This window comes from Aquarana catesbeiana, linkage group LG11, assembly GCF_042186555.1.
Source record: "Aquarana catesbeiana isolate 2022-GZ linkage group LG11, ASM4218655v1, whole genome shotgun sequence".
Lineage (NCBI taxonomy): Eukaryota > Metazoa > Chordata > Amphibia > Anura > Ranidae > Aquarana > Aquarana catesbeiana.
This window is the reverse complement of record NC_133334.1, coordinates 86,580,990-86,605,997: the sequence shown is the minus strand read 5'-3', so window position 1 is coordinate 86,605,997 and position 25,008 is coordinate 86,580,990. Positions and strand designations below refer to the sequence as shown.

The window sequence follows — 25,008 nt, the reverse complement described above, 5'->3', positions numbered from 1 at the left end:
TATTTTGGGTCCAAAGAAAAAGCTCACCTTATAAACACTTTGGGGTTGATTTACTAAAGGCAAATAGACTGTGCAGTTTGCAGTTGCTTCAGAGCTTAGTAAATAAGGTAAAACTTCACTTTGCAAAGAATACCCAATCGCATGCAACGAAAATAAATAAAACTGCATTTTTTGCTTGCGCATCATTGGATGATGGAAGTCAGCAGAGCTTCTGCTCATTTACTAAGCTCTGGAGCAACTGCACTTGCAAAGTGCACAGTCTATTTGCCTTTAGAAAATCAACCCCTTTGTGCCTGTGCACATGGTTTGGTAGGCTTCTGTGTTCCCTCTGTGTTTAAGGTGTCACTGGCCATGCAAATGGATGTTATGCAGGCCATTGATTGTGTGAATTTCTTTCCTGCAACCACGGGTTGGAGGAAAGAAATTTGCACGATTCCCCCATCAACACAGACGGTGCTGACAGCAATTGTCTGCTCTTGGCGGAGGCGGACGAGGGAAGCCTTTTTTGCCAGGAGAAGACAGTGATTATTGCTAGCGGCTGTAGTAGCCGCTAGCGATAATCGCAAGTGTATCCGGTAGGTTGGTTATTCGATTGATCGATCAACTTGGTACATTCAGCCTGCCCACACGGTTTGAATCTCCGCCGGTTCCTGCTGCATCGGCCAAGATTCAAACTGTCTATGGCTGGCCTTAATTTCCTTTTTGCTGAACAAAATGTTCATACAATGCTGGTTAGTGCTGCAATGTACAGTATTTTGTCTGACCAAGATTCCTTCGAGATTCGCAGCAGCCTAAAAGTGGTTGTAAACCTCAGACATGAAATATGAACAAAGCATATCCCTCTATAATGTGTATTTGTCTCAATTAAGAGCACTAAGTGGGTTATTTACGAACGGCAAATCCACTTTGCACTACAAGTGCAAAGTGCACTTGAAATTGCACTGAAAGTGCACTTGGAAGTAAAGTCGCTGTAGATCCGAGGGGGACATGCAAGGAAAATAAAAAACAGCAATTTAGCTTGCACATGATTGGATACTAAAATCAGCAGAGCTTCCCCTCATTTCAGATCTACCCCTCAGATTTACAGCGACTGCACTTTCAGTGCAATTTCAAGTGCACTTTGCACTTGTAGTGCAAAGTGGATTTGTCCTTCATAAATAACCCCCCCAAGTGTCATTTCTGTCTGCTGCTTCATTCCTCTATCAGCATGAATCACTTCTGACAAGTTTTCCTGACACCAAGAGAAAAAAGGTCACAGGCGGGAACTCCAGCGCACAGCCTGAGATTGACAACCTCAGCTCTGTTCCTGTGTGTGGTGTGAAGGGAGAGGGGGATCCCTTCCATCCAGTTATCTGGAAGATCAGACAAGCTTTATAATGCCTGCACTTTGAATGGATGTAGAGAAGAGAAGGTCACAAATAAACAGGCACGACTTATGTAGGATGATTTGTTTCATCTCTGTTTATTAACTGAGTCCAGTGGATATATGGAAGGGTTTACAACCACTTAACCTGTTCTGTGCATTACTCTTCATTTACTGTCGAATGCTGGTTGTCTTCCTGTAAGCATTGAAATACAAACTCGCAAGCTAAGTTTTTATAGTGTCAAGCTACATTGCAACAGCATGCTTAGACACAATTATTTTTTTTATCAAATCTAATGTGTTTGTTTTTAAAGAGAAACTGAACTCTGGAAGCTGTGCCCAAGATAAGGCAGAAGGGCATACAGTGAGGGAAAAAAGTATTTGATCCTCTGCTGATTTTGTATGTTTGCCCACTGACAAGGAATGATCAGTCTATAATTTTATTTGGTAGGCTTATTTTAACAGTGAGAGACAAAATAAAAAAAAAAAAAAAATCCAGAGAAACGCATTTCAAAAAAAGTTATAAATTGATTTGCATTTTAATGAGTGAAATAAGTATTTGACCCCTTCGCAAAACATGACTTAATATTCGAGGGCAAAACCCTTGTTGGCAATCAGAGGTTAGACGTTTCTTGTAGTTGGCCACCAGGTTTGCACACATCTCAGGAGGGATTTTGTCCCACTCCTCTTTGCAGATCCTTTCCAAGCCATTAAGGTTTAGAAGCTGACATTTGGTAACTCGATTCTTCAGCTCCCTCCACATATTTTTCATTGGATTTAGGTCTGAAAACTGGCTAGGCCACTTCAGGACTTTACCGTGCTTCTTCTTGAGCCACTCCTTTGTTGCCTTGGCCATGTGTTTTGGGTAATTGTCATGCTGCAATACCCATCCACGACCCATTTTCAATGCCCTGGCTGAGGGAAGGAGGTTCTCGTCCAAGATTTGACAGTACATGGCCCCGTCCATTATCCCTTTGATGCAGTGAAGTTGTCCTGTCCCCTTAGCAGAAAAACGCTCCCAAAGTATGTTTCCATCTCCATGTTTGACGGTGGGGATGGTGTTTTTGGGTTCGTAGGCAAAATTCCTCCTCCTCCACTAAACACAGCAAGTTGAGTTGATGCCAAAGAGCTTGATTTTGGTCTCATCTGACCACAACACTTTCACCCAGTTTTCCTCTGAATCATTCAGATGTCATTAGCAGATGGGCCTGTACATGTGCTTTCTTGAGCAGGGGACTTTGTGGGCGCTGCTGTTTTCTTGGTCACTATGGTCCCAGCTGCCTTAAGATCATTGACAAGATTCTCCCGTGAAGTTCTGGGCTGATTCCTCACCGTTCTCATTTTTATTGAAACTCCACGGGATGAGATCTTGCATGGAGCCCCAGACCAAGGGAGATTGACCGTTATTTTGTGTTTCTTATATTTGAGAATATTCACAACAACTGTTGTCACCCTCTCAAGAAGCTGCTTGGCGATGGTCTTGTAGCCCATTCCAGCCTTGTGTAGGTCTACAATCTTGTCTCTGACATCCTTGGACAACTCTTTGGTCTTGGCCATGGTGGGGAGATTGGAATCTGATTGTTTCTGTCGACAGGTGTCTTTTTTTTTTTTATACAAGTAACAAGTTGAGATCAGGAGCACTCCCTTTAAGATTACCTATATTGAAGACACCTGGGAGCGAGAAATCTTGCTGATTGATAGGGGATCAGATACTCATTTCACTTGTTACAATGCAAATCAATTTATTTCTTTTTTGAAATGTGTTTTTCTTGATGTTGTTCTTCTTCTGTCTCTCACTGTTAAAATAAACCTACCATTAAAATTAGAAATTCATCATTTCAGTGAGCAAACATACAAAATCAGCAGGGATTAAATACTTTTTTCCCTCGCTGTATGTCTTGTCACCAGTCTTGCTGGTTGGCTCCCTGCAGCTGATCCTTTCCCCATTACTGACACTATGTCTTGTTTTGGATTGTTTCTGGAGTCAGCCATCTTGGTAAAGGCAGGGTTTTGCATCCTCCAGCAAAGAGAGGAGCACAGCACTGATATCACCAAATCTCCTGAGATTAGCAGTCCCATGGCAGCAGTGCTTGAGATTTCACACTATGAGGTTATAGGCACAGGAGAGTCTAGGCATCCTTGCATACCAGGTTGTACACTACTAATTTTCAGGAGGAGTTCAGGACAAAGGATACATTTTTCAGAGCGCTGTTTAGGCACAATTCTAGATGTTCCCTATAACATGTCTTTATTTTTTCTGATCACTTCCACTTTAACCATTTCAGCCCGGAAGGATTTGCCCCCTTAATGACCAGGCCATTTTTTGCGATACGCGACTGCGTCGCTTTAATTGACAATTGCACAACGTTGTACCCAAACAAAATTGACATCCTTTTTTCCCCACAAATAGTGCTTTCTTTTGGTGGTATTTGCTCATCTCTGCGGTTTAATATTTTTGCGCTATAAACAAATAAATGTGACAATTTTGAAAAAAATATATATTTTTTGCTTTTTGCTATAATAAACATCCAAAAAAAATGTAAAAAAAAAAATTCTTCATCAGTTTAGGCCAATATGTATTCTTCTACATATTTTTGGTAAAAAAAAATGCAGTAAGCGTATATTGTTTGGTTTGCGCAAAAGTTATAGCGTCTACAAAATAGGGGACAGATTTATGGCATTTTTATTATTATTTTTTTTTTTTTTTTTTTTTTTACTAGTAATGGTAGCAATCTGCGATTTTTAGTGGGACTGCGACATTGCGGTGGACAGATCGAACACTTTTGACATATTTTTGGGGACCATTGACATTTTTTACAGCGATCAGTGCTATAAAAATGCACCGATTACTGTGTAAATGTCACTGGCAAGGAGTTAACAATAGGGGGCGATCAAAGGGTTAAATGTGTTCCCTAGGTGTGTTTCTAACTGTGAGCGCATGTGACTGACTAGAGGAGGAGCCAGATCGTTGTTCCTTCTTAAGTACTGATGGTCTATCTCATTTCTTGAGACCCTAACATGCCAGGAAAGTACAAATACTCCCCAAATGGCCCTGGAGCACCAGGACAATGGAAACGCCCCAAAAATTACCCTATTTTTGAAAGAAAACACACCAACGTATAATCTATGAGGCATAATGAGTCTTTTGAACATGTCTTTTTTTTTTCATTTTTGGAAAATGTGGAAAGAAAATGAAAACACATTTTTTCTTTACACAAAGTTGTCCATTTATACAATATTTCTAGCACATAGCATGTACATACCAAAAATCGACCCCTAGTGTTTAACCCCTTTCCTGCTTGTGACATTTATACAGTAATCAATGCATTTTTATAGCACTGATCGCTGTATAAATGCCAATGGTCCCAAAATAATGTCAAAAGTGTCCGATCTGTCCACCGCAATGTCGCAGTCACGATAAAAGATTGCCGCCATTACTAATAAAAAACAAATATTAATAAAAATGCCATAAATCTATCCCCTGTTTTGTAGACGTGATAACTTGCACAAACCAATCAATATACGCTTGTTGCGTTTTTTTTTTTACCAAAAATACAGTGGGGCAAAAAAGTATTTAGTCAGCCACCAATTGTGCAAGTTCTCCCACTTAAAAAGATGAGAGAGGCCTGTAATTGTCATCATAGGTATACCTCAACTATGAGAGACAAAATGTGGAAACAAAACCAGACAATGACATTGTCTGATTTTTGAAAGAATTTATTTGCAAGTTATGGTGGAAAATAAGTATTTGGTCAATATCAAAAGTTCATCTCAATACTTTGTTATATATCCTTTGTTGGCAATGACAGAGGTCAAACGTTTTCTGTAAGTCTTCACAAGGTTGTCACACACTGTTGCTGGTATGTTGGCCCATTCCTCCATGCAGATCTCCTCTAGAGCAGTGATGTTTTGGGGCTGTCGCTGGGCAACATGGACTTTCAACTCCCTCCAAAGGTTTTCTATGGGGTTGAGATCTGAAGACTGGCTAGGCCACTCCAGGACCTTGAAATGCTTCTTACAAAGCCACTCCTTCGTTGCCCGGGCGGTGTGTTTGGGATCATTGTCATGCTGAAAGACCCAGCCACATTTCATCTTCAATGCCCTTGCTGATGGGAGGAGGTTTGCACTTAAAATCTCACGATACATGGCCCCATTCATTCTTTCATGTACACGGGTCAGTCATCCTGTTCCCTTTGCAGAGAAACAGTAGGTATGGTGTTCTTTGGTTGCAACTCAGCATTCTCTCTCCTCCAAACACGACGAGTTGTGTGTCTACCAAACAGTTCTACTTTGGTTTCATCTGACCATATGACATTCTCCCAATCCTCTTCTGGATCATCCAAATGCTCTCTAGCAAACCTCAGACGGGCCCGGACATGGCTTAAGCAGAGGGACACGTCTGGCACTGCAGGATCTGAGTCCCTGGCGGCGTAGTGTGTTACTGATGGTAGCTTTTGTTATGTTGGTCCCAGCTCTCTGTAGGTCATTCACTAGGTCCCCCCGTGTGGTTCTGGGATTTTTACTCACCGTTCTTGTGATCATTTTGACCCCACGGGGTGAGATCTTGCGTGGAGCCCCAGATCGAGGGAGATTATTAGTGGTCTTGTATGTCTTCCATTTTCTAATTATTGCTCCCACAGTTGATTTCTTCATACCAAGCTGCTTGCCTATTGCAGATTCAGTCTTCCTAGCCTGGTGCAGGTCTACAATTTTGTTTCTGGTGTCTTTCGACAGCTGTTTGGTCTTCACCATAGTGGAGTTTGGAGTGTGACTTTTTGAGGTTGTGGACGGGTGTCTTTTATACTGATAACAAGTTCAAACAGATGCCATTAATACAGGTAATGAGTGGAGGACAGAGGAGCCTCGTAGCCTCCCTGGCGGTTTTCCCGAGTGTGGCTCGGGGTTAAAATTCAGTACCATTAGCGGTAACCCCGAGCCACACTCGGGATCGCATTGCAGGATCCTGGGGCGGCGTTACTTACCTTGTCCCCGGGATCCTGCGATGTCACCCGCAGTGTCCGAGGGCTCCGTCCTCCTCCGAAGCCTCTCCGTGCCAGGCTCCGTTCCCTGCGAGCGGCGCGACGCACGGGGGCGGAGCCTGGCGGCAAATTCAAAAAAATGTAAAAAGCATAACGCATACAGTACTGTAATCTTACAGATTACAGTACTGTATGAAATGATTTCACATCCCTTTTGTCCCCAGTGCTTTGTCCCATGCCCTGCATGCAATTTTACATGATATACACTGTTCTTTCTGCCTGGAAACTGGAGATTGTCCATAGCAACCAAAAAGTGTCCCTTTACGTCAAAAGTGGCTTTAGACCAGCTAGAAAACAGCGATAGTAAATTAGAACACTTGCAGAATTGAGCGATAGTGAATTGTGGGGAAATTTATTTTATTACTATTTTTTTTTTTTTTTTTTATTATTTTTATTTATTATATTATAATTTATGTTTTTGTGTTTCAAACTTTATCATACCCGGGATATCTACTAGACTCTGGTTTGGACAGATTTAAGTGTGTTATTGTTAAGATTTACAGACCTACAATATAAAACGCCAAATTTCCATGCAAAATAATGGTACTGCTTTCAGCACCTAAAATCCGAAATAATCATACCGCCAGGGAGGTTAAAGAAGAAGATACAGGTCTGTGAGAGCCAGAAATCTTGGCTGTTTGTAGGTGACCAAATACTTATTTTCCACCATAATTTGCAAATAAATTCTTTAAAAAATCAGACAATGTGATTGTCTGGATTTGTTTCCACATTTTGTCTCTCATAGTTGAGGTATACCTATGATGACAATTACAGACCTCTCTCATCTTTTTAAGTGGGAGAACTTGCACAATTGGTGGCTGACTAAATACTTTTTTGCCCCACTGTATGTAGAAAAATACATATTGGCCTAAACTGTGGAAGAAATGTGTTTTTTTTTATATATTTTTGGGGGATATTTATTATAGCAAGTAAAAAAAATAACAGCTTTTTTTTTTTTTTTTTAAATTGACGCTAATTTTTTTGTTTATAGCGCAGAAAATAAAAACTACAGAGGTGATCAAATACAACCAAAAGAAAGCTCTAGTTCTGGGAAAAAAAGGATGTTAATTTTGTTTGGGTACAACATCGCACGACCGCACAATTGTCAGTTAATGAGATGCAGTTCTGTATCGCAAAAAAGGGCTTGGTCAGGAAGGGGGTAAATCTTTCCGGGGCTGAAGTGGTTGAAGAACTGTACAAACTGTAATGGGGCGCTACCATATTTTGAACACCTTAGATGGCAGAACTAGTGACAGATTTACTAGTGTACGTTCGGTAAGGTGTATGTGGATCTGTCAGATTTGTTGCAGAAGTGTTGCAAACATCTCTCCTGCAAAGCCGTGGCTTTTTTTACAGGCGGAGCAAGTTATCAATTGTAGAGGAACTCAGACATGTCTGTCACAGAATTGTCTCAAAGATGAGAATGAACAATTTACTATTACATGGAGTAGATGTATTTACCTCTGGGATGCACCAATACCACTTTTTTTTTAGCTACCTATATTTTTTGTTTCACATAATCGCCGGTACCACTTACCGATACCTATTACTGGCAATTAGGGAGATTAAGAGAAGAAGAAGGGGGAGGAGGTGCAGGGAGGGGGTCTTCATCATCTGCCAGTGTGCTGTGTAATATTACCATCTGGCTGAGACCAAGTGATGTAGAAACACAGCACTCCCAATACTCGGCGCTAGGAAGACCATGCTGTCATCTCCACCAACCTACCCCAACCTTCTCTTCTTCTTCCAGCACCACAATTCTCCTTTTTGTGTTAATTGATGTCTCTCGCCTCCTGCCCCTGAACCAAGCACCAATCATGGTTATATGCAGCACCTCACCTGTAAAGTCCTGCATCAGGAGGGAGAACATCACAATGTATTTTTATACTTTGTGTGCCTACTTATCCTCCCTTTCTTCTCCCCCTGAGCACCGCTACCATCGTCCCAGGTGGCCTGAGGTAGGTGGTTGCGATGGCCCGAGATCGGCGGTGCTTTCCTTTTGGCTGTCAGCAGGAAGGAGGAGAGCTGATCCGTCACATCCTCCCACTCACCAAGCTGTTAGGGAGAGCCCTGGGATCTACACGGACCATCCGTGTCTGTGTGCGGGTGAGGATCTGTCATACCACACCTCAGCCGCTGCATTCATGGACACTGACATGTTCTATCATGGGACCCCTGGGCAGTGCCCAAATGGTCAGTCCACCCCTGGTTTTGTTTACACTTCAGCTGTCAGCAGGGGAACCCTGCTAAAAGCTGAATGAGTCATTGGTTGTTAAGGATGGGGCGGCCCCACTCCTTAACAACCGATAATTGTCAGCATTTTTTTGTTTACATTTCAGCTGTCAACGGGGGAATCCCATGAACAGCTAAAAGAACTGAGCCTGAAGGTATCGGTTTTTAGTATTCGTGCATTTGCACACGTACCAATACTCCTGCAAATGCTTAGTATTGGCACCAATAACAGTATTGGTGCAACGCTATGTACCTCCACTTCTCTTATCACTGACGTGGCAGTATTTCTCTATGAATTTGTCTAAACAATAGCGCCATTCAGTAAGAGTGTCACAAAAAAGAACTACTTGATTTTGACGCATGTGTTAGTACTAACAATGAAAATGTTAGAGTTTTCATTATTTGGCGCAAAGTTTCTGACTACTCACACTGCAAGACGTGTTACAAATGCCCCATTGAATTGCCTCCACTGTGCATTTTAATGGGCTGTGCTGCTGTAAATGCAGCTGGTACAGTTTTGTGTGTGGTGAGCATTCAAAAGAAATTGGCTGTCATATTGCAGAGCACCTCAATGCAGGAACTACATTGAAGAGGCTAATTGTCTATTTTTCCTAATATAATAAAGAATCTACTTTTAGTCCTGAATTCTGGCTCAGGTCATATAATAGCTGTACCCCTTAGAACAGTGGAAATATGGAACTGCCTATAGTATCTTCAGCTTTAACTAATCTGTTCTAACCCACTGAGACCTGACTTCTGTTTTTTAAAATCAACAATTTTCTTTTTCTGCTAATAAGCCCAGCTGTGTACACCTTTTTTTTAAAGTTTAATTGTGATATACAGAAAATACGAAAGGTAGGAAAAATTTAATCTTTTTCTCTTTTCCGGTTCAGGAATTTGTATTATATTTTGAAAGCCCACCAGCTCAACTGGGTCACCAACGACAATAAAAACACGTTTCAGTAGAGTGGAAATGGATTAGAACCTTTGTCAGGGTTTTGTTGTTGTGTCCCCATTGGGGATATTTCCTGTCTTCTTGCCCAGGTGACGAGAATAAGAGAGAATAGATAGTGCACAAAGTCTCCCTAAAAGTGGCTTATACTTTTCTTTATTAGAGTATTGGAAGGTTTGAACCCCATGTCAGATTTTTGAGTTTTTGTGATTATAGCAGATTTTTCCTCACGTCTGGTCTGTTGAAACATTTATCAGCAGAAGAAAAGGAGGTGAGATTAAACACATTTTTAATGCATAATTAAATTGGTCCTGTTTGGACCAATGTAAGTTTACATATGTAGGACTGTTGTGCAATAAGAGAATGGCTGTAGTAGCTGTCACTATTTGCATAGGTAGTCTGGTTGAAAAAAGACACAAGTCCATCTAGTTCAACTTCAGTGATCGCTATGGTCTACTGGGTCCTGTGCCAAGTGGCTACCCTTCTGCATAATGTACACAGAAGTTCACTCGATTGTCATGGTGATTGTGATGTCATCACCCTGCCTCTCCACTTTGTTCAATCAGGGAATGGTGACCACGCCGTGCAGACGACCCATTGTGGTTAGTATGCAGGAGGGGCAGATGCTTTGCTCAGGACCCAGAAGACTGCGGCAGTCGTTGTAGCAGCAGCGACTACTCCAGTGATTTTTCACTTTTACAGCAGTCCCACACTAAGGAATATATATATTTACATTGGGCCAATAACAGTATGCAATAAATACCTGGAGTCCAGCTTTAAAGGATAACTTCACCTATCTTAACATGTTACATGTTAAACCCATATTCAGGGTGTTACGAGCAGACCGCCCCCGCACCACCCTGATCCCCGCTGTGACAGCTAGCGGGGTTCTTCTCGCCCGGCCGGCCGCGTCACTGATTGATATGACAGGGCTCTGGGCATGGAAAACTACAAGGTCTTCAATGAACTACCACGGCGCTGTAGAGCACTGTGGTAGTTCATTCATACTGCCTATCAGATCGTATTTGCTTATCCATACGGGATGTACGGGGAAGCAGATACGCTGGCTCTGCTGGAGACCTGCATGCCGCCAGCGATCTGCTGATCATGGCCGCAATGCTTTACAGGCTCCCAAAAAAATAAAATACACATTTTTTTTTTTTGCAGGTAAAAAAATGTGTATTTATTTTTATTTTTTGCAAAAAGTGAACTTATCCTTTAAAGCAGAATTAAAAGCATTTTTTTTTCCATTTCTTTTTTTTTTTTTTTTTTTTTTTTTTTTTTTTTTTTGCCATATGTGTCCCATTGGGAAGATTTCCTTTCACTTTCTGTCCCATAACCAAAACAGGAAGTGAGAGGGAAAAAACCTCCAAAAATAAGGAATCCCAGGTTGTCACCAGGATAACCACAACCAATGTTCCCTTTGGAAGATTGCTAAACTAAAAAAAAAAAAGTTTTAAACCCCCACCATATCCAAAACAAGATAAAGAAATGGTTGGCTTGATATACGCTTTAATGGTGAGATTGTATCCTTCCCCACATATCCAGTGACATACAGAACTTGTGTCCTTCAGTGTTACCACATTTTGCGCATATGATAATATGGAGACCCACAGGCCATGACCATGTCACATGTTTGTTATCTAATGGTAGGCAGCATTTCTGTCATTCTTCTGTGGGGTGTTTGTGACAAGTACAAGGAATGTCATTAGGGTAAGAAGCGTCACACTTTATTTACAAAAGAGAAGAGATAATACAGAGCAGTCCACAGAGAGAAAAAGGTGGCCCGAAGGGATAGACAGGACAACTATCTTGTGGGGCACTCAGTGTAGCCAGCTTCCTGCAGGATCAGGGATGGTAAAAGGTGGGTGAAGGAGGGCTGCTCTCTGACACGGCCGGGGTCTTGGTTTGGGAGTTTACTTCCAGCGGCCCCCAACTTTTCCTTTGCCTCCAGCTGCTTTCTTGCTGCTGTAATGGGGAATACATAGGCACAGGTTAGTGGACAGGGTGCATACACAATAAAAGAACAATACCAGATACAGAAAATATGGCATAGGGGGGATTAGTGTTATGGAAATGTATTAAAGAGGAACTGAACTCTGGACAATGTGCCCAAAAAAAAGCAGGTAGTGGGCAAAGGACTAGTCAGTAGCATTGTCCCTGGTCTCCTTGTGGCTCAGCTTTTCTCATTACCAACTTGCCATGCCTTGTTCTACACCGTGTCTCTGTATGGAGGAGGCCATTTTGGTGGGGACAGGATATTGCTTTCTCATGTCAGAGCCTCCAGCAAGAAGAACAGTGAACCACAGACTGGTGATATAACCAAATATCACTCCAAATCTGTCAAGACTAGCAACAGTGCCTTAGATCTCACATTGCAGATGTACAGATGTGAGGCTGTAAGTACAGGGGTTCCTAGGCACCCTTACGTACCAGGAAGTACACAGCTATTTTCTGGATGAATTTCAGACCAAAAGTAATTTTTTTTCAGGGCACTGCTTAGGCTCAATTACCATTTATACATTTTCCTTATAACATAGCATATCTGCACTTTTTTAGTTCAGTTCAACTTTAAGGTGAGTAAAGAGAGAATACAGAAGGTGGTCAAGGAGGACAAAAACAGAAATAGAAGAAACAGAAAAAATACTGTTGATATTGCAGGATGATAAACCAAGTTTACACAAGTTGGCTTATGTAAAAGAAAGAATGATAACATTTTTCAGCTGTTTTTCTGAAAGTTCCAGATATCGGAAGTCTAAGGGCTGATTCTCACCTTTTGCATTTTGCAGATTTGCACTACAGAACGTGTTCCGTAGGAAACCATGTTAAATGGACTATAGTGCAAATCTGCAAAATGCAAAAAGCAGTAAAAATGCATAGGTGTAAGTTAGGCCTAAATGTTTGTAATTATAATTATTACAGGTGGGATTTAACGTGGTCAGCTGATTTCCTGGCTGGCAGAATCATTGGAAAGCAATGTAATGGACTTCTTTCCAGCCTAACATGGCTAACATAATACAACTGGATGGACTTGGCAAGAGCCCATATATCAATATAGTATGACATTTTTCTAGGTATTAAAGTAGCCAAAAATGTTATTATTGACCTCTTTAAATGAGCCACTTGTTAGGCTTAACGGTCCTGCTAGTTTCCCCTACATACACACAAACAGTCAGTATTACTTACCATATTGTCATGTTAGTTTGGGAGAGACTGTACATTTTCTCTCACATGCTGTACTTCCCTTCAGATTATCATGCATACATGTCTCAAATACACACTGCTAACATTCTGCCATCACAATCATAAAGACCAACATCAGGATTGGGTAAAACCAGTTACTGGAGTTTAGTATGGGCTGCGAAGAGACCCAGGCCTTGTATGTGCTGACAGAACCGGAGTGTGCTTCTCATATACTGTACCTGACACACCAGGGTCAGCAGCAGGTTAGTCTACTTACTTGTTACTGCTCAGGGTTAGACTGGAGATATCATGGTAGGCTGGAGATATCGAGTGAAGAAGTGGTGTCCTATTCGGCCTGTGATATCTCTCAAGACCAGTGATATCTACCATGCTTGTGACGGCACACATGGTCTCATAATTAGGTAGGTCAGTCATCAAGCCTAGGTGAGACTTGACACAAGTGTACGGATCACCTGTTCTCTCTGAAGGCTGTCAAATTACGAGCTGAACAAGTAGTCTTATAAAATGTGTTCTCTGAATTGATAGTCAAGCCTCTGCTGCATATTGGTGACCAGTACACTTGTGGCTAGGCTGGGCTGAGCATAGTTGTTAGGTGATATTTGCAAGACATCATAGGTCCATGTTATGCAGTTATATTGCATTAAATTGTCACTAGGTAATTGTTTTAATGCTTTGAAGTGCATATATTGGGTTAGCAAAAAATAGGGGTGAGTAGAGCCGGTATGTATTTACAAATTTCCTTTATGACACCATAAAGTACACACTGGTCTGGTAGCCATTTTGAAAGCTAAAGAAAAATTAGTGAGGATGCAGGGAATTGATTCATTAAGAACCATTGTCAAAAAATGGCTGTTTGAAGTCACAAAATGGCTGCCTCTACCAAAAGTGCAGCAGCCCTAGATTTAACAAGCCATTAATTGAAATTGAACAAATATGGAGGGGAATTGTACCTATGGGTTAGAAAAGATATATTGGTCATTGTGAGCTAGGTTGTTTGGGATAAATTGTATTTTTGAGAAAATACAAATAGTTTATTATAAACATAGTCAGTCCTACCGAAATCCATGCAGTGTTGCTTTTAGGGGCTACTGGTTTTCAAATTTTTTTTTTTTTTTTTTTTGAATCAGTAGGTTAGAAATGAATTTGAATTCAGAAAATAATTCTGAGTCTGTATTGTAAATACTATTTCAGTTATCAGGGATAATATGCAGGCTGGAATCGGGACAATGTTGTCGTATCTAGCAATACTTACTGTTTCTGAAGCTGATCAATGCGGTTCCTGAGTGTTGTAACCTGTTAAAACAACATACAAACCATTTATACTGTAGTCCTTCACGGTTCCTTACCTCCAACACCCTGATGCTTTGTCAGAGGTTCCTTAGGTTTCTTGTTGGAATGCTGTTACCTGGCACCATCTCTCCAGGGTGGCGATCCATATAGGCAAGATAAGAGTGTCTAGTGACCTGCACACACACAAATACCTCTATGCATGTCTCCAGACACACAGTTACTTACCTTTACTTAACACCCGGGCTAGGGCATGGAGCAGAGGCACCTACCCTAATCTAACCCAACAAGAGTGGGATCACAGGACATCAAGACTACAAGTTTATTCAATGAAGAATTTTTATGGGTCACTCTGGCTCTGTACTTAATTATCACATGATGGGAAGATAAGTCAGTATTGTTGATACTCATTTAGATAGGCTTTCTATTTATTTATGACAAGAACCCAATTGGTTTGGTAGAGAAATGTTGACTATTATACCATGCTTTTCATATGTGCTTCACAGAATTCGCCTTCAAATGTTTATTTTGTTATTGGCTATAATAAAACAGATTGTTCAATGGTTGCATATCATAACAACTAACCATCTACCATGTGTTCAGCATCGTTATTATGAATGTTTACCAAGCAGTTTTTACACTGCTCATGATGTATAATGAACCTGAGATTTAGCCTGTACATTTAGTACAGAATCATTATATTATACACAAGAATGTAGGAGCTCTTACTGCTAATGTGTCCAACTCAAGACACTGCACTATGCCACGTAACTAATTACCTTATACAAGAACATTCTGTAAGCCTCCAGGAGTATTCTTTCTGTCACCTGGAGCAACCTTTTTATTTATTTAAATAATTATTTATTTATTTTTTTGCACAAGCTAAAATGAGCAAATTTGAGTATTATACAAAACAGCTCTAAAAAAATGGAACCTTTTTGTAGTCCTGATGTCCTTGTTTGCTATATCCATAAACCTTCCTTGGGCCATTGCTTAGCCACAAGCCCGGTCGTACCCACTGCTACCCAAACACACACCTGAACAGACAGTTCAGTTGAGTTAGCCTCATTCGTAAGAGGCATCTCTACTTACAACTTAGAGAGTTCCTCTACTCTCCTGTGCAGGGTTGTAATCTAAGAAAAACCAAGATAATCATGTGAATAAGGGCATACTGGAAGCAAGTGCCTGGTAGGATAATGTGTGCTGACTTCTTAGATGTGCCATCAAATTTGACCCTACAATTACCACTACAAATACATCACAGCTACTCATATAATCGTTTTTTTATTACATCTCTAATGTTTTAGGCTGGGTTCACATATGAGCATGCAGCAGCTCACAGCAGGAGTCCAGTGCGTCCTCGTTCACCGTTTCAGGTCCAATTTCAGCCCGAACTTTTGGCTGAATTCGGACCTGAAATGGACCAGAAAGACGCACAGCGTTCCTGTGCAAATCACACTGGAGCCGCTGCGGAGATATGAGAGCCGGTCACAATGTTTCCCGCATCCAGTTCGCACTAGTGTGAACCCAGCCTTAAATGTACAAATTATATGCCAGCCACTGAAAACTTTCTATGTAGAGCAAAAGTTGCAGCCACTAAACACTTTCTAATTGACTGATAGGGGCAGCCACTGACATAACAATTTCCACTTCAGCCAATCAGAAAAATCCTTGTATTCGTTGATAAAAAAAAAAAAAAAAAAAACAAGGCTTCTCCTGAGTGGCAGAGAAGCATTCAAACCAACTTGATTCTGGTCCAGTAGCAGACAGGTAGCCGGCCACCCATTCTTCTACCTGAAGCACAGGGGGAGGTTTACTAAAACTGGAGCACTCAGAATCTAGTGGTGCAGCTGTGCGTGCTAGCCAATCAACTTCTAACTTCAGCTTGGTTAATTAAGTTTTCACAAAAAAACCTAGAAGCTGCTTGGTTGCAATGCAGAGCTGCACCAGATTTTGCACTCTCCAGTTTTAGTAAATCTCCCCCACTGTGCCACCTTACTGTATGATGCTAATGCTACTACAGTGTGATACAGCACACACAAGGGCATATGGCAATGTCATGGAAAATAGTTTGTTTAGACCAGACTTACTGGCAGGGTCACTAAAATTAAAGCAAAAAAAAAAATTCTAGAAAAGAAAACTAATGTATCTACCACATCTATGGACTGGTAAGCTCTGCAATATAATAAATGTTTGTTTTGGGTTTAGATATGCTTTAAGTGGGAAGTCAAATACAGTGCTGGCTAACTTAAGAACCTCTGTATTTGGGCTCGGTTCACACCTATGCAGTTTGCTTTTCATTGTTTCTGCAGTGCTTTTTGCTGTGTGTTTTGCGTTTTTGCACACATGATTTTGCCGCAATTTGCATTTTTTATGCTTTTTTTTTTTTTTGGGCCAAGGCATAGATGTGAACGTGTCTCATAGGAGACCACGTTAAATGAATTGTAGTGCATTTCTGCAAAAAGCATAAAAAAACGCATAGGTATGAACCAGGCCTTAGTATAATAACAAAAATGTGGAAAAGCAAACCTGTAAAAATGTGAACATCACATAATACTAAATACTACAAAAACAATTCAAAATATGTGCTCCTTGATATGCACTATACTTTTCCATTAATGGATAAAGCTAGGACAGACTGAAAATTACACATTGCAAATATGTTTTACAATATGTATATATTTTTTTTCCAATGTGCTTATTATTGATATTTCACAGTAGTGTGTTTTCAACTATTTTGTGAGATACATAATAGTAACAGCAAATTGGCAAAATTAAGAAAATGTCAAGATTTAGTCCTGCAAGTCTTATCAACAAAGGATCTTTAAACTCATGTGTAATTTTTGAGTTGCAGTTTGATAACTTGCATAGGTATTGCTTATATAAAAAAATAATATTGTATGGACAGCTTCTTTGCATTCTAGAACGATCAAAGGACCCTACAGTGACTACCATAATATCGAAATTTGACCACTATTATAATAGTAATACTATAACATCATCCTTGTAAACAGGTAAGTACAGAAGAAAAATCTGTCTGGGGCAGTGCGTTGACTTTTAGACCCCTTTCACACTAAAGGCGGCTTTCAGGCGTTTTAGCGCTAGAAATTGTGCCTGAAAACCTCTTCCCATACCTCCCCAGTGTAGTTTGTTTGGGCCAGACTTACTGGCAGGGTCACTAAAATTAAAGCAAAAAAAAAAATTCTAGAAAAGAAAACTAATGTATCTACCACATCTAAGGACTGGTAAGCTCTGCAATATAATAAATGTTTGTTTTGGGTTTAGATATGCTTTAAGTGGGAAGTCAAATACAGTGCTGGCTAACTTAAGAACCTCTGTATTTGGGCTCGGTTCACACCTATGCAGTTTGCTTTTCATTGTTTCTGCAGTGTGTTTTGCGTTTTTGCACACATGATTTTGCCGCAATTTGCATTTTTTATGCTTTTTTTTTTTTTTGGGCCAAGGCATAGATGTGAACGTGTCTCATAGGAGACCACGTTAAATGAATTGTAGTGCATTTCTGCAAAAAGCATAAAAAAACGCATAGGTATGAACCAGGCCTTAGTATAATAACAAAAATGTGGAAAAGCAAACCTGTAAAAATGTGAACATCACATAATACTAAATACTACAAAAACATTTCAAAATATGTGCTCCTTGATATGCACTATACTTTTCCATTAATGGATAAAGCTAGGACAGACTGAAAATTACACATTGCAAATATGTTTTACAATATGTATATATTTTTTTTCCAATGTGCTTATTATTGATATTTCACAGTAGTGTGTTTTCAACTATTTTGTGAGATACATAATAGTAACAGCAAATTGGCAAAATGAAGAAAATGTCAAGATTTAGTCCTGCAAGTCTTATCAACAAAGGATCTTTAAACTCATGTGTAATTTTTGAGTTGCAGTTTGATAACTTGCATAGGTATTGCTTATATAAAAAAATAATATTGTATGGACAGCTTCTTTGCATTCTAGAACGATCAAAGGACCCTACAGTGACTACCATAATATCGAAATTTGACCACTATTATAATAGTAATACTATAACATCATCCTTGTAAACAGGTAAGTACAGAAGAAAAATCTGTCTGGGGCAGTGCGTTGACTTTTAGACCCCTTTCACACTAAAGGCGGCTTTCAGGCGTTTTAGCGCTAGAAATAGTGCCTGAAAACCTCTTCCCATGCCTCCCCAGTGTGAAAGACTGAGTGCTGATAGAAACTTACCATCTTCCACCTCCCATTATAGATATAGCTCATTGATTACAGATATAGAGAGATACTCTCAAAGGCGATTCTTCAGGCACCCCCTTTTCAGCGTAGACTGTTTCTCTGTAACATTAACTCTGAAGGAAGCTGATTTATACATTGCTTTATCTGTTTTATTCTCTCGTGTTCAATTTTGATACTATGGGTCATTAATATGCATATTTATGTACATTGTCTTTTAGACACCAATATTTCACTGTCTTTATTTGTAGACCAGACAGACTAGCAACAGGTCCTTATCCTTTGGCCTCCTGGTCCCCCATTTTTGGGAATTTTACCAGTTCTGTATATCTACTAAGTGAGGTGGGTTGAGGTACCGCATTAGAGAAACAACCCCCTGCCGTTTCTCCGCCCCCTTCTTTTTTGTTTCCCCCTTCCCCCCCTTTTTCTCCCCCTCCCCCTTCTTTTCCCTCCCTCTCTCCCCCCCCTCCTTCTCTCTTCTCCTTTTCTTTTTTTTCTCTCCCTTCCCTTCCCCCCTTTTTCCTTCTCTTTGTGTGGCTTTGGGGTTTTGTACATATCCTGTATATGCATGTCATTTATATGTGCATATATTATCATCCACTAATTTGCCTATATATCTGGTCAGGGCCTTCCCCTTTGTTGCCCCCCCCTCTTTTGGCCGTCGTTGGGTTGGCCATGCCCGTCCCCATCCTCCCTGGGAGCTGTGGGGCTAGCACAGCCATATTTTCTTGTTTTTCTCTTTCTCCCTCCTTTATCCATACAAAAATTCTTATACTCTTCTTATTCAATATACTTAATAATATATATATTGCTTGTCTGAAGACAAAACTTTTGTCTATTTATATGTCTGCACATATTCTTTACTTATTGTTTTTCTTTATGAATTGTAGATATCATATCATTTTCATACCACTTGCTCCTGATGAAAAGGAATAACGCATGACCTTGAAATGCGTTGAGTATCACTGTCCATTTATACACGAGTGATGTAAATGAGTGTTTTTTTTTTATCTCATTGTGAACAACATGTTATATCAATTGTAATTTTGTGAATGGTCGATACAACAAAAGTTGTGTCTATTTTTAAACTTTGCATTATTAAATTTGTAATTTTTATCTATCTATTTTTGCATACATTTTTTCTGGAGTCATTGCCCTTTAAAATCCCGCCAGAGGGTTTTCTGTTGTTTTTTGTGTCTTATATTAGGGATGTGGGCAATGCCTCCTACACCCCTCTAGAATTGAACTAATTTATCTATTTCACACTGGGGCGGTGTGCTTGCGGGACATTACAAAAAGTCCTGCAAGCAGCATCTTTGGGCCGGTTTGGGAGCAATGTATACACCGTTCCTAAACTGCCCCTGCCCATTGGAATGCATGGGCAGCGCTTCTGAAGCGCCTGAAAAGCACTTTCGGAAGCACCGCAACACGGGCGGTTTTAAACCTTTCTTCAGCCGATAGCCGGGGTTAAAAGCGCCTCTAAAACGACAGTAAAGCGCCGCTTTTAGCGGCAGTTTACCACTAACGCGGTGCAGCCCCAGTGTGAAAGTACCCTTACACCTAATTATTGTGTGTAGTGGGCTCACCTCGTATTTCTGTTTCTTGAGCTTCTCTCCCATCTCAAACTTCTCGGACTCAAGCTGGTACAGCCAGTCCCACAGCTCCTTAGCCTTGTCCCTGTTACAGAAAAGTAAACGGGTCAGGTAAGTTTACATACTGAACTAGATCCAGGCAAAAATCCAGATCCAGGCAAAAATTACTGTTTAATTCAACTAGCTCTTAGAGGTGGAAGACCGCGCAGCACTGACTTGCTCAGTTGAGGGTCTGTGAGAGTGTGATGGTGGGGGCGTGTTGGGGAAGTTTGCTGCCGGTGAATCCAGCCCAACTTGGCAGAAAGGTAGCGGTGGGCCCCTTTTGAGGGCTTGGGCTGCTACCTCTGGGTATGGCCTCAAGGTCGTTTCTGGATAAACTTGTGAGGATAGGTAAAAGGAGCGCCCAGTATCCAATCCAATCAGAAGTAAATAAAAGGTGAATGGTTGTTTTTAGTATAGTATAGTATAGTAGAGCATGATAAAACCTTGGACCATTTGCAGATTAGGTATAGAGATCTTTCAACTGGAGTATCAAAAACTTCTGCTGTGAATTTTGCCTTATCAAATGACCGAAGGCTCAAACAGAATGAGACTCGTCACAGTGAGTGTGAATTTGAAAAGTCAGATTTAAAAGTCTTATCACTGGATTTTTGGAGCAACAAAAAAAAGGGGGGCAAGACCTATTGGTGTTACTTAACTTCATGAGAATAAAATGAGGTCTACTGCCCTGCCATAAAGGGTTGTGCTGTATGGCAGAGCTGTGTAAATCTCAGGATGAATGAAATACAATTCCTTTGGCAGGTACAACCACTGTAATATACTGTATACATTTTAGCTGTTTCCCTGGAGTCCAGTATTAATTGACATCCCAAAGACACCTAAACATCAATGTTTACCTGAGTTTGTCATCACTCATGTGGTCAACGTTCAGGGGCTTGCGACGATCTGCCAGAATCTTCTTTTTCTGCTCACGGGCTGTTTGCTTCTTGCCTCTCTTCTGGTCAGCCTACAGAGGAATCATTACCAAATCAGTGCTTTTCAACATTTTATCAGCTGGTCCCCCATATGTTATGTTTTGGAGGCTGATGGGGGGGTCTTATTGATAATGTTCATTAAACAGCAGCAGATTTTGGTCCCAGTGACAGGTACTAATCTATAAAGTGTTCATATCTACAGCAAGCAAAAAAATATGTTCAGAGATCACAGCCTTTCCAATTTTTTCCCCAAAAATTCTTTTTTTTACAATCAAAATGTTAACCTAAAAGCTGTTTTTTTTTTGTTCTTCACTTAATCTTATCTATCTTTTGTAGAGCTAGTCCTTAGTTAACAATATAACAAACAAAATTGGTCTGGTCCCACTTTACCACTATGATATAAATATAGAGATATTACCCTTTATTATTTATTGTTTCTGTTCTGTATGTACACAACCTTCTCAGCAAGGTTTCCATACTCAATGTTCAGGATACACCTCAAGTTTCAAAACCTTCACTGAAAAGATTTAAAAACCACAGGTCTTCAGCAATTTTTTTTCTGTTCTTTGTTTTCACAGTGTGATATGCCAAGTCTATGCTTAGTTCTGAGTTTCTTGCTTAAATTTACTTCTCATTCCCTGAAACATTCGGTCTATAGTGTACGGCTGTCTAATCCTTTTGAGTCACCCAGCTCATAGAACAGTACACTAATATCAGCAGTGGATAGGAACAAGTACAGATATGACTTGTGTCAGTCCTTCCATTATGTATATTCTCTGTCTCTTCTAAAACTATTTTTTTCACCAACCAGATCTGAAATCGCAGATGGTGTGCAGGGGATGATGGGTATTTAATATAGGGGATGATTACAGGTACATATGAACACTTGAGGTTGCCACTAACCATCGATCCATTGGATTGTTTGGATGTGTGGCTATAGGGAGACCTTCTTACATATCCAGCGATCATAGGAGCCAGGATGAGCTCCCCCCCAGACTCTTGGCGGTGTATGTGAAGGACTTGTGCCACTCTTGAGAGCCTGAGCAGCTCACATATTGGGTCTTTTGGGTTACAGAAGAACACTAAACATAGGTCTGGCCTTTGTTGAAAATACTTTGGAGGTTGGAGGTATTTACAGTTTTTTAAGATTAGTTATTTCAGAATTCTACTTTAAGTCCAAAGCCCTGTGAAGAGTAATTATGACTGCACATGATAGGCCTCCATCACTCTGTCAGCTTATTTGTTTTATCTGCTTGATAAAGGGCATGGCAGGTAATATATGTTTCATTACACAATGGAATGATTTACTAAAATGTAAAGTCAGTCTGAGCCTCATTTAATAAAGTGTGAAGTGAAACTGAGACTCATTTACCAAAGTGTGATGTTAGGTGTTCTCCAAACATCCATGTTTGAAGTGAATATTGACATTGCATGTTCAGTTAAGCACATTATGTGCATGTAATGTAGGTAATTCTCTTTTACTGGTAGATTAGGAGATAGCCAGTGAAGGATTATGTTGATGCAGTTTTCCAGCCTGAACATGTATTGCAATAGAATATTACCCTATCACAATATATGCTATCCGAGAATCTGTGTTTTTAATGCATCTTTTTTAACAAGTGTATGCGTTTGAAAATGGTTGATTGAAAGCATTGGAATAAACATATTTTTACACTTTTGTAAATCAAGCCCTATATCTTGCTTTGTCTTTACATGGTGGAGCTGCTCACCTTGGCCAGGTAGCTGCTGTATGTGGCTCCCATGGAAGACAGAGCCTTCTTCTTCTTCATGTCATCCTCAGCACGTCTCAAGGCATCCTGTTCCTCTCTTCTTGCCTTCTCCTCCTGTAGCAGCATTATAATATTGAATTGGGATATACTGTAAGTCATTTATAATTAACTCTAAAAGCAGTACAGTGTTTATACGATTCAGAAGTGTTCAAGAATATGCATGGCGAAAATGAAACATATTTGGTGATATTTTAAATGATGTAAACCATGTATTATTTTACTCTTTGTACATACATGCAATGATAATAAAACTTCTTAATATTAGTCCTTATTTTATAAAGTACCAATGTGTTGTGTGGTGTTACATACATGCAATGCGCAGTAAAAGGTGCTTTCAGACACCAAATGATGGCCACCCTCACCTTCCTATGGATCAACTGTGTGTATAGGATTGTATGATATTATTTTTTATTTGTTTTTTTATGGTTGAACTAGATGGACTTGTGTCTTTTTTCAACCTGATTAACTGTGTAACTATGTGATTTGCCTTTGAATGATTATTCTTACAAGCCAGCTATTTGAATAGGTGAGAATATGGTACATATAAGATATAACATTGTGATTGTGTATTTCTGAGAATACTCACAGCAAGTCTGTTCTGGCGTTCCTTCTCCTTCTCTGCTCTGATCCTCTGCTGATCCGCTCTCTCAGTTCTACGTTTCTCCTGAAAACCATAAGAAAATGGGGAGATTAGCCACAACACCAGGATACAGTTCCCTTTTTTTCTTTTCTTTTTTTTTTTTTTTGGGGGGGGGGGGCATTTTCAGAGTCCAATGAGATTTGAAAGGGACAGTCACATGGCTTAAATAAGGGTCCCTATCTTTGTGATAAAGCAGAACTCCAGGCAACAGTCTGTATTTTTTTTGCGGTGTAAAAAAGTGTGCCTTTTTTTTACATCGCAAATGCCTTTTTTCATTTTTTTTATTTTTTATTAATCATCACATTTATTCTGTTCTTAGGTGCATAAGAGCTGGGGGAGGAGAAGCAGCAGTACACTGAGCTTGCCAGTAAATGGCTGTACAGCGTTGGTGTGTCAGGACACATTTGATCATTGGAGGAGAGTACACTGAGTTCCCAGCATAGCTAAAGAACTGACCACGCTGTGTTCTCATGCCTAGTGTGGTCAGTTTTTAATAGGAAAGCAGAGGGACTGGCAGGAACACCAGGGATTTCAAATAAAGGAAGCAATACAAAGAGAACAGGATATGTTCTCATACAAGTACATGGTACAGCAGGCACATATCAGAAATATGAAGTGTTGGGTAACAAACGCTTTAACTTTTTTTACACTGCAATTTTAAGGCCTCGTGCACACTCTACATTTTTTCTGCTGTTTCCAGGGGAACTAGGCGATTTTTTTTCCCCTGCCTCTAAGCCCCCCTGCATGTTAGCCTATGTGTCCATGCACACAGGCATTTAGAGGCAGAAAAAGGTAGAAATCTGCTACAAAGTTGGTTAAAATCCCTGTCATATACACGGATCACCCAGAGGGGAATGTTTTTTTTTTTTCAACAAAAGTGGAGTTACTCTTTAAAGCTTTGTGAATTATTCAAGTTACAGAAACATTTATGAAAGCTCTGCCATCTTGTGGACAAATTAGAGTATACATGTGTTGCATTAACTCTTGTAAAATACATGTTAGACTAATTGGCCCGGTTCACACTGGTGCAACATACGCTCTGACTTTGGGAGCACATGTCGCATGACATGTATAAATCAATGGTTCCCTATGAGAGCTGTCTTAAAGGGGTTGTAAAGTCTCCAGATGCATTAAGGTGAAAAACCTTCTGTGCTGCAGCTGCCCCCAGAGCCCCCCTTTTTCTTACCTGAGCCCGTCTGTTTCAGCAATGTACACGAGCCCAGCATCTCCAGCCGCTGTCTCTGTCCTCATTGGATAGTTTGATAGTAGCGGGAGCCATTGGCTCCCACTGCTGTCAATCAAATATAGTGACACGGGGGCGGGGCCGAGTCCTGCTGTCTGTGTCAATGAACCCAGCAGCGGGACTCGTGAGTACACCCGCAACGGGTGCCCCCAGGGGCACCTCAGAAGAATAGGATCAGGGCTTCTCTGTGCAAAACCCTTGCACAGAGCAGGTAAGTATAACATTTTTGTTATTTTTTTGAAAAACAAACCTTTACAATCACTTTAACTGATCCGACACAACTCGGTCCGACTTTGAAATAGGTTTCTGCACTACTTTGGTCAGACTTAGGCACAATTTCAGCCTATTGATTTGAATGTAAGTCAAATCCAAGTTGGATCTTTATCTTAACTGATCTGACTTGTGGCATGCAACTCCTCTGAGGATCTTAAAGGGAAACCCACACGCCAAA

The 25,008-nt window shown here is 40.4% G+C and overlaps 1 protein-coding gene across 2 annotated transcripts in view; it reads right to left on the bottom strand.

Moving 5' to 3' along the window:
- Positions 1 to 11,294: 11,294 nt before the first annotated feature.
- Positions 11,295 to 25,008, bottom strand: part of TNNT3 (troponin T3, fast skeletal type) — a 37,546-nt gene continuing 23,832 nt past the window's right edge. Inside the window, exons 6-11 of one of the 2 annotated variants that reach the window (XM_073604699.1) lie at positions 23,261 to 23,338; positions 22,615 to 22,728; positions 20,807 to 20,916; positions 19,905 to 19,995; positions 15,170 to 15,210; positions 11,295 to 11,554 (exon numbers count right to left, since the gene is read on the bottom strand). In XM_073604699.1, the coding sequence (XP_073460800.1) occupies positions 11,503 to 11,554; positions 15,170 to 15,210; positions 19,905 to 19,995; positions 20,807 to 20,916; positions 22,615 to 22,728; positions 23,261 to 23,338 (486 nt within the window). In that variant the 3' untranslated portion in view covers positions 11,295 to 11,502. Of the gene's footprint in view, positions 11,555 to 14,042; positions 14,084 to 15,169; positions 15,211 to 19,904; positions 19,996 to 20,806; positions 20,917 to 22,614; positions 22,729 to 23,260; positions 23,339 to 25,008 lie in introns of both variants that reach the window. The other variant, XM_073604700.1, reaches the window with a different exon arrangement.